This window comes from Corapipo altera, unplaced genomic scaffold, assembly GCF_003945725.1.
Source record: "Corapipo altera isolate COAL_440 unplaced genomic scaffold, ASM394572v1 198, whole genome shotgun sequence".
In the NCBI taxonomy this organism is placed as follows: domain Eukaryota; kingdom Metazoa; phylum Chordata; class Aves; order Passeriformes; family Pipridae; genus Corapipo; species Corapipo altera.
The window spans coordinates 65985-75976 of NW_020885076.1; the positions used below are offsets into that span (position 1 = coordinate 65985).

Genomic DNA, 9992 nt, shown 5'->3' on the forward strand with positions numbered 1-9992 from the left:
GGACACACAAGGGATACAGGGAGGCACACAGGGGACACAAGGGGACACAAGGGACACACAGGGGACACAGGGGGACACACTAGGGACATAGGGGGGACACATAAGAGACACACAGGGGTCATGGGGGGGGCACAGGACACACGGGGGGACACATGGGGGACATAAGGGACATACAGGGGACACAGAAGGGAACACACAGGGGAGACACAGGAACAGAGGGGACAGAAGTGACACGAGGGGACACAGAGGGGACAGGGGACACAGAGGGGACAGGAGACACAGAGGGGACAGGAGACACAGAGGACACACAGGGCACACACAGGAGACACACAAGGAACACAGAGGGGACACACACACAGATCCATCACATCCCCCACAATGTTTTCTGTCCATAGGGAAGCCCCTGCCCTTTCCAGGACTCCCATCCCTCAGGGCTCCTGGAGCAGTTTGTTCCCCACACAGACAGGGGGATCTCCTGGCTCCAGTTGGGGCTCCCAGGATTGTCCCTGTGGGTTATTCCTCACCTGCTCCACCACCTCCCCCAAGGGCCTGCCCTCCTCGGTGCTCTCCCGTTTGCCCCACACGTATTTCCTCTGGGTTTTTATCTGTGGGAAGAGAACTACAGTGAGACTGGGGGGGGAACTGGGGCAAAGGATGGATTCCTGGCTCTTCCATGGAATCACAGGATCAGCCAAGCTGGGAAAACCCCTCCCAGATCATCCAGTCCAACCCTTGCTCCAACCCCGCCGTGGTTCCCAGCCCGTGGCACTGAGGCCACATCCAGTCTGGGCTTAAAATCCTGCAGGGAATGGAGGGTGGGGACTCCACCCCCTCCCTGGGCAGCCCATTCCAATGACTGATCACTCTCTCTGGAAAGAATTCCTTCCTAATGTCCAACCTAAACCTCCCCTGGCACAGCTGAAGACCAAGCCCTCCTATCTTACTGGGAGCAGAGCCCGACCCTCCTGTCAGGGAGTTGTGCAGAGTGGGGAGGTCTCCCCTGAGCCTCCTCCTCTCCAGGCTGAGCCCCCCCAGCTCCCTCAGCCTCTCCTCACGGGAATTGTGCTCCAGACCCTTCCCCAGCCTCGCTGCTCTTCCCTGGCCCTGCTCCAGCCCCTCCATGTCCTTCCTGAGCTGAGGGCCCAGAGCTGGACACAGCACTCCAGGGGAGGCCTCGAGGGGCACAATCCCTGCCCTGCTCCTGCTGCCACCCTGATCTCGAGCCAGGCCGGGATCCATCAGCCCTCTTGGCCCCCTGGGCACACTCTGGCTCCTGTTCAGCTTCCTGCCCATCCCAAATCCCAGCTCCCTTCCTGCCTGGCTGCTCTCCAGCTGCTGGGGGTTGTTGTGCCCCTTGGCCTGGCTGACCCTCATCCCGTTGGAATCAGCCCCTGGATCCAGCCTGTCCAGGTCCCTCTGCAGAGCCCTCCTGCCTTCCAGCAGATCCACACCCCCCAGCTTGGTGTCACCTGCACGTTTGCTGATGGTTCACTCGATCCCCTCACCCCCATCATCAACAGAGACATTGAACAGGACTGGGCCCAACTGGGGACACCCCCAGTGCCCAGATCCCAGCTGGATGCAGCTCCGTCCCCCTGGGGACACCCCCAGTGCCCAGATCCCACCTGGATGCAGCTCCATCCCCCAGCACTCCCCAGCCCTTGACCCAGCAGGGAATGTCCCTGTCCAAGCCATGGGCTGAAGATTTTCCAGAGCAGACAATTCCCAAGGCTCTGCTGAAGGCCAGGCAGACACTCCCACCTCTTCCCCTCACCCCCAGGGTCCCCTGGGCCTGAAAGGACATCGTGGGGGGGTCAGGCAGGACCTGCCCTTCCTAAACCTGTCCTGGCTGGCTCCACAAACCTCTCTCAGGAATCGTTCATTGGTGGTTTTGAAGTTCTTGAGCCAGGCAGAGGCCTGCAGAGGCTGATCCAGCCGCTCCTTCTTGTAGGAGGACTGCAAGAGCTCCCTGCAGTTCTTCACCCAGAGATGAGCTGGGAGCAAAAGGAAAACAGTTGGTTTGCATTTTTTATCTTTTTTTTTCTTTTTTTTTTTTTTTCCCAGTCAAAACAATGGTGTGAGGGGGGGGAGGGAGGGGGGGTTATTGATTGTCCTTATCCTGCTACACTGGTAAGGAAAGTCAGAGAATCATGGAATGGGTTGGGTTGGGAGGGGCCTTAAAGCTCATTCCACCCCCTGCCATGGGCAGGGACACCTTCCACTGGCCCAGGTTGCTCCAAGCCCCGTCCAACCTGGCCTTGGACACTTCCAGGGATGAGGCAGCCACAGCTTCTCTGGGCAACCTGTGCCAGGGCCTCCCCACCCTCACAGGGAGGAATTTCCTCCTAATATCCAATCTAAATCTACCCTCTGTCACTTTGAAGCCGTTCACACCTGTCCTGTCCCTCCATCCCTTGGAAATAGTCTCTCTCCATCTTTCCTGCAGCTCCTGCAGGCACTCAAAGGCCACTATCAGGTCACCCCAAAGCTTCTCTTCTCCAGGCTGAACAATCCCAACTCTCCCAGCCTTTCCTCCCAGCAGAGCTGCTCTGATCATCCTGGGGCCTCCTCTGGACTTGCTCCAACAGCTCCATGTCCTTCCTCTGCTGGGAACATGGAGCTGGAGGCAGCACTCCTCCAGCTTTACTGGAGGACTCTCCCTTGGGAGCAGAGGATCCACACAGACCCCCCACACTGGGGAAAATCAAACTGACTCAAACCCTGTGTGAGCTAATTATTATTATTATTATATTATATTTTATTATAATAATATATATAATATATTATTATATAATAGATTATAATCTAATTATATTATAATAGTATAATTATATATTATATTATCCAAATCTTCCTTCACGAAGCCTAGCCACGATGATTATAATTATTATTATATTATATTATTAATAATTATTATGCTCTGCTTTATTTGGGGGTTTTGTGCTTTATAAACCTTTTCTAGGGGAAAACAAGGGTGGTTTGCTGTGGCCCCAGCCTGCAGCTTTCCCTGGGAGCAGCATCTCCTGGAGCAGCAGGTGTTTGGTGTGGGGACAGAGGGGACACTGGTGTTCTCACCATCGGGGATGTGCAGCACCAGCCAGCCTTGCCTGGAGCAGAAGTGAACCACGTGACACAGGGTCATGGTCTTCCCTGTTCCCCTCTCACCATCTCCAACAGGGACTGTCAAGGAAAGTCTCTAAAAACCACTTCAGCTCACACCTTGTGCTCGTTTTTTTCAGGAAAGGCACTAAGGGGAGTCCAGAGGTTGTCAAAGCAAGGGTGACGTTCCATCCAGTGACAGGATGGGGCTCCTTCCCCCTGCATCCCACCCCCTGGGCAGAGCTGAGGAGCCCCCTCCCTCAGGAGTGCTGCCAGCCCTCTGTAGGGAGGGATGTGCCACGAGCCAAACCGGAAAGGTCTCCAAGCCCCAAACTCCCCGAGGTGCTCGGAGTCGCTGCACTGAGCGCAGCCCATGGGGCAGAACCAGTTCCTGGAGGCTCAGCCTGGCTCAGAACATCACCCTCCCTGCACAGACCGTTTGGATTTCACCTGCATTCCCCCCTCAGGGGGTGGCCAAGGATACAGATGACGTATCTGACCACGGGGTGGGCGAGGTTGGTGCCCCTCAGGTAGGCGAAGAGCTCGAGCGCCGGCCTGCGCACCATCACACAGGCCTCGTTGAAGGTCTGGATCTGAGGACAGGAGCAGAGAGGGACCGAGCTGATGCTGCTGCTGGCCAAGCACAGCTGCTCCCAGCTCTGCTCCATCGCTGCCTGGGGGCTCTGGACACCCCCAGCTCTGCCCTCCCTGCCCGGGTGTCAGGTCGGTCGAGCCGGTGAAGCCGCGCTGCTTCCCAAGGACCTTCCCGTCCTTTCCGTGCCTGGAAACCCTTTCCAGGATTAGCTGCTCCATCATCTGACAGGTTGAGGTGCAGCCAACCAGCCTGCCCATGAATCCAGAGCCAAGGGATGCCCCCAGGTAAGGAATCTGCTCCCAGCTCACAGAGCCCGGCACAGCTCCATCTGTCTCACCACAGAAATCAAGGCACCGGGGTTTTTTTGTTGCCCCCATAAACTTGATTTCATCAGACAGCCTGTTTCACACAGAAATATAACCGTGGCAAACATTTCTGTAATTCAGCAGGTGCTGGGGAGTCAGGGATGGAAAATATGGGAATGAATGTTGCCCGAGGTGGGATCCTGGAACTCGGCAGCCTCTCCTCCGGGTGGGCTGACTCATCTCTTTTAGGTGTTGGAAATAACAGTCAGGACCAGGGATAACTGCACTCATGCAGCAGGTCATCCCTCTTATTCCAACAGGGAAATAGTGTAGTTGCCAAAGGATCTGGTTCTTCCCACAGAGAATCAGGGAATGGTTTGGAAGGGACCTTAAAGATCATCTCGTTCCGACCCCCTGCCGTGGAAAGGGACACCTCCCACCAGCCCAGGGTGCTCCAAGCCCTGTCCAGCCTGGACAGCCTTCCAGGGATGGGGCAGCCCCAGGACCCTCCCTCCAAAGCTGCTCCAAGCTGGAGTACCTGCTGTTGGAAGCGGTAGGGGAGTCCATGTGGGAACACGGCCTTCACCTCCTCCAGGGGGATGTTGTAGTGCCGACCCTCGTGCTGCTCCGTGTGTTTGGCCTGGCAGGGGAGAAGGGCAACTGTCACACTCCTGAAGGGCTGAGGCCTCTGGCCCAGACAGAGAAGGGAGGATGGAACAGAGAGGGAACACTCACTCCATCCCAGCAGTACCCACTCACTGGGATCAGAGCACAGAGCAGGAATTGTGGGGTCAGGACACTGCTGAGAGGTGCTTTGGAAGAGCCTGAAGAAAGGAGCTCCCACCTGGCACTGAACAATGAAGGGATTCCCTGAGCTCCTGTAGGAACCTCCATGGATTCATCTCACCTTCCATCAGTCCCCTCGTCCTTCTGGTCCCCCCAAACCTCCACAGCAGCTCTGGAGTTCCCTGTGGAGCCCCCTTTACTTTTTTTGGTGACAAAATGATGTTTTCTGCCTTGTGCTGCTGTGCCTCAGCAGCAACTCCCAAGGTGCCACTTGGTCACTGCTGTTGGAGGCTTTAAAAAACCTCCCAGTCTCTTTCCTGGGGCAATAATTTCCAGTCCCTTGCTGTGACCTCAGTGATCAGGGTTATTCCTGCACCAGACCTGAATCCTTCTGCATTTATCTCTAGTGAATACCTACAGATCTGACTGCACTGCAAGAAGGTGTTGCTACCAAAATATGAAAATTTTAATACCTATTTCATGCCTTGTTTTTCCCTTTATCATCTTTTCCTTCCATGCAATACCTGCAAAGCACTTATTTATTTCCACTTGTTCCAGTCATCAGATTTTGTGTCTAATTAGGACAGCATATACAGGAGATTATATATATATAATATATATACTCTGCAGCCCTTCTTGTGTGACTTCCAGCAGTTTGGTGCCAAGCTTTGAAGCTTCTATCATGTCCTGCTTTCTGCACTTTTCCATGGATTTAAAGTAAAAAAATCCTCCTCTTCATTCTTGTGCATGTCAGTCTCTTACATATATATATAAAAACAACAAATATAACAACTCCCCTGTTTTCTTTCTTTTTAAAAGTGTGATTAGTGCCTGTTTGGCCAGGAATATTTGTCTTTTCCCAGTTCTTGAGGGATCCTTCACGTGCCACTGCTGCAGCGCTGCCACACACCCAGGAATTATTGTTATGAAGTGTCCCTTCCCTTCTCCAGACCAGATTTCAGCACAGGACACTCCTGTTCTCTCACCTTCTGCCCCCTCCTACTCCCCATTCCACACCTGGCTGAGGGCAGGTGTTCCCAGGGCAGGTCAGGGTGTCCTGGGCTCCGTGGTTTTCCCTGGCACAGCCGCAGGATTCCGGGAACTCCCAGCTTTGGCCAGAGGAAGAAACCATTTGGTAACTCCAGCAAACCACTGGGCTGCTGGAGCTGCCAAACTGGTGCCTGCTGGTCAGGAGGAAACCTCTGCAACAGGAAGGGTGATCTCCAATCCTGGCTTTCCAAGAGGTGCCCTGCTGCAGGGAGGGGTCACTCGGGGAGATCTGTGAACTGGGACTCCAATCTTTTCCCCATCAGAGCTCGTTTCAAACTCTGGGCTCCCCGGGGTTTTCCTGCACGTGTTGGACACAGATTAACTGTGTTTTTTTCATGGCAGTGTCACCTTTGGGCTCAAACAGTGGACTCCAGATCCCGTTTTCACTCTCAGCTTCATCCCTGACTCGCGGCATAACTTCAGGCAAATTCCCTCCCTCTCCTCCCTCTGCAAAGTGGGTCACGGTGTCTCTGCCCCCACGTTCAGTTGCTCTGAGCTTTGCTAATGGAAAGGTACAGAAAAGCCACATCTTATGAAAAATTCCGTGTTCATCTGGCCTTCTCAATCCATTTTTCATGGGCCTCCCTGGGGTGCAGGTTTGCTGCTGGAGCGACCCAGGGAGCCCCGGGAAGGCCAAGCCGATGGAGCAGGACGCGGTGGCTGCCACCAAATCCACCAAAACCCCGGGCACATCCAGCCAGAATGCCAAAGCCAGTTGCCTGGCAACGTGAAAGGCAGGCACAGGACGGAGGGGGGACAATCGCTGCCATCTGGACTCTGCTGTGCAATCCATAGACAGGGGGTCACGTGCGGCAGGATCATCTCCCCGCTGCCGTTTCCATAGAGACCCCGGAGGAATCGGCACCGAGAGGCTCCAATTACAGAGGCAGCAGAAAAGCACCTCAAAGGCTCCTTCCATTCCTTTATTCCACTTCATTTTGCATCCCGAGACGGGGAGTGTGAGGCTGGAATTGTGATGCTGCGGGGCTGTGCCGGGCCGAGGGCTTGGGGGGGTTTTATCCCCTTCACGGCCAGTTTGGGGAGGTTGGTCAGGGAGGAACAACCCTGGAGTTGGAATTAATGGTGTCATCAGACACATCTGAGCTTCTGCAAAATACAGATGAAGCTCACATGCGCGAGCTTCCTCTGTGCAGCTCTAGAGAAAGGAATCAATACTCGTTCCCAGGGGCTTTCGGGCAGAGCAGCCACGGCCGTTCCCACGAGATTGCATCCCTGTTTTAGGGCTGTGTACCTCCTTCTCTGAAACAACACAATCCCCATCAGCATTCCTGGCCCCAGCACGTCCAGGGTGGCACCCAGGCCTGGCTGTGTGACAGGGACAGGGGTGTCACACAGGGGACTCACCGGGTCGCTCTCGCTGGTGTGGAAAACCGCTCGGGGCCTCTGTGGGGTCGGGACATCCTGGCTGGCAACGGAGCTCAGGCACTCCTTGGCTGCTGTGGGGAGGCCATAGCCCTGCTCCAGCTAAGGGAAAAACAAGGCAAACACACAACAAACCTCTCAGCAGCCAAGGATTAGCAGGAAGAAAAACACCCAGTGGGTTTGTTTTGTGCGCTCGTGGCACTGGCACGTGCCAGCCAGAACTGAACTCTAATTGCAATTAGAACGAGAGCTCATCATTAGCATGCCAATTCATTACGAAAACATCACGCTGCAGAACCAGATTTCACATTTAGATACCTGCACCTAAACCATTCCCACCTGAACTCACCTCAGCTGAGACAAGCCCTGCGCCCGAGTTCTTCCCTGTAAGATTCCTTAAGATTCCCAAGCCCAGCTGTTGAGGCCCCACTGCTGGGAAGTGCCCACCACGTTTCTGCCCCCACTGAGGAGTGGTAGTTAGCACCTCGGAAATTCAGGCTGTCTGGTAATCCATAATCACCTCAATTACTGAGGGATTAGTGCAGCTCTGCCCACTATTTGATGTTTATAATTACACTCCCCTGCACTGATTTCCCTGTGTCCCTGCATCCAGGCTCTGCCATTAGAGAAACCAAAACAGCCAGCTAAGCTGATTAATTCATTTCTGCCCAGACAGGCTGCTGAATCCTGCCTGGGCAGCCCAGCCAAAACAGGCAGGAGAGGGAGCAGAGGCAGCACAAGCATTTTGTTCTGTGGTGGTGAAAGCAAACACAGGCATTTGTCACTGATTTGGAAAGTGCATCCTCCAGAGAGGCTCAGGGAGGAGCTGAGCCCCTCTCAGCACTGACAGGGACACTTGCAGCTGAACACAGAGCCAGCAGTTTCCCTGTTCTGTCTGTCCACATGGGAGCAGCAGGAACCAGAGCTCAGAGCCAGGGCCAGCTGCCTCAGCTCTCCGTGGCATGACACAGCTCTGTTGCCACCCCAGTGCCCCCACAAGGGCTCAGGAGAAGGTGGGATTGCCCCACATTCCATGCCCAGCACACACTGGACGACTGAGTCAGCATTTCAGCACTTGCTGTCCTGTGGGGGAAGGAATTAAACCAGTTTGGAGCCCACAGCAGACCCCTCAGGGACAAAGTGCTGCAGTGGGAATGGGGAGATCACCCAACAGCCACTGGGGTCATCACTCTCTTCCCTTGTTCCCACATTTCCTCCCCAAATCCAAATGATCACTCAGGATGGTTTATTTGGCTACATTTAGCCCAAAGTCCACAGAAGTGACCATTTACAGCCCAGAGCAAGGCCCAAAAATGTCAATTTAACACAGGAATAACTGGAGCAGGTAACTCTTGGCACCTGTTCACCCAGAAAACATCAGCCCTAAGCCATTCCCAGCCTGGAATCACAGTCCCCCTCACTTTCCTTGAGCAGGCTGCCCAGAGTAGCTGTGGCTGCCCCATCCCTGAAGTGTCCAAGGCCAGGCTGGACGAGGCTTGGAGCAGCCTGGGCTAGTGGAAGGTGTCCCTGCCCATGGCAGGGGGTGGCACTGGGTGAGCTTCAAGGTCCCTTCCAACCCAGACCATTCCATGACTCCATGATCCCACATTCCCTCCTCCCCAAGGCTCAGGTGAAGCTCTGGGGCTGTAAGACCCCCTTCCCAGGAGTCCCACCCAGATCCTTGTCCCTGAGCTGTGCAGCCACGAAGGGAAGTGAAGCAAGGATTCACCTCTTGCTTGGTGCTGAGTTTTCAAGTGTGTCCTCACACAGCCTTTGGCTGAAGGATGTTCCCTCAAACCAACACCCCCAGGTATCACGTTTTAGAAAGCCCAGTCTCAGGCCAGGACCTGGAATCTCTACGGGACACAATCCAGTTCCCAGTGAGTTCTCTAAGGGAGTGGATTTCAGGATGATTGACAGTGTGAGGAGGACTTTGCCCTGAAGTTCAGTCCCCTGGTTCTGCAACCAAAACACATCAAATTTCTACTTTTCCATCCACAGAGCAAATCCCATCCCTGAATGATTCCACCTTTCTCCTGGAAGGACTCTGTTTTACAGTGTCACTTGGAGCTTTAACAGGTCTTTCCCAAAACCTCTGTGTGGCCTTCAGAACTTTCCCTTCGTGGGCTGTGGCTCCAGAAGCAGTTTCCAAGAAGCTGGAGACAGGGAATCCTTCACCTCTCCAGTGCTACCAAGTCAACACGAGCTCCTGGAGCCGTGAGCAGGATCCTGCTCACAGTTATCCCAAGTTTCAGAGATTTCAGAGACACAGATTATCTGTGATTTACAAAATCCATGCAGGAATCTGTGGATATTTAACAGGCTGCAAGAAGACCTTCAAGTGACCCAGAACAGCCCTGGTAAAACACTACATATTCTGATTATTAGAGCAGCAACACGTCCCTCCTCTTTGACAAACAGCTCATCACTGATCCCTGGAATGCCAGAAACGCCCCCAACCCTCCCAGCACAGCAAATCCCAGCACATTCCTCAGCTCCCTTAAAGCTGTTTATCCCAGGAGTGGGTTTCTGAGGGCGAGTTTCCATCTGCCAGAGGACACAGGAGTCTCCTGACGGGGATCCCTGAAATGGCAGCGGAGCATCACGTGGTGCCCGGGGATTTATCCAGAGCCTGGAGCCCGTGAGGTGGAGCTGTTCCCGCACATTCCACGGGATCCCAGGCTCTGGGAAGGGCTGGCTGTTCCCTGCAGGATGCTGATCCCGCATGTTCCACGGGATCCCAGGCTCTGGGAAGGGCTGGCTGTTCCCTGCAG

The 9992-nt window shown here is 54.5% G+C and overlaps 1 protein-coding gene across 1 annotated transcript in view; it reads right to left on the reverse strand.

Annotated features, from left to right (window-relative positions):
- DAP3 (death associated protein 3) overlaps nt 1–9992 on the reverse strand; it is a 16984-nt gene that overhangs the window by 4145 nt on the left and 2847 nt on the right. Inside the window, exons 3-8 of the mRNA XM_027669319.1 lie at nt 7201–7320; nt 4538–4639; nt 3584–3692; nt 3076–3168; nt 1864–1994; nt 525–605 (exon numbers count right to left, since the gene is read on the reverse strand). Of these exons, the coding sequence (XP_027525120.1) occupies nt 525–605; nt 1864–1994; nt 3076–3168; nt 3584–3692; nt 4538–4639; nt 7201–7320 (636 nt within the window). The remainder of the gene's footprint in view (nt 1–524; nt 606–1863; nt 1995–3075; nt 3169–3583; nt 3693–4537; nt 4640–7200; nt 7321–9992) is intronic.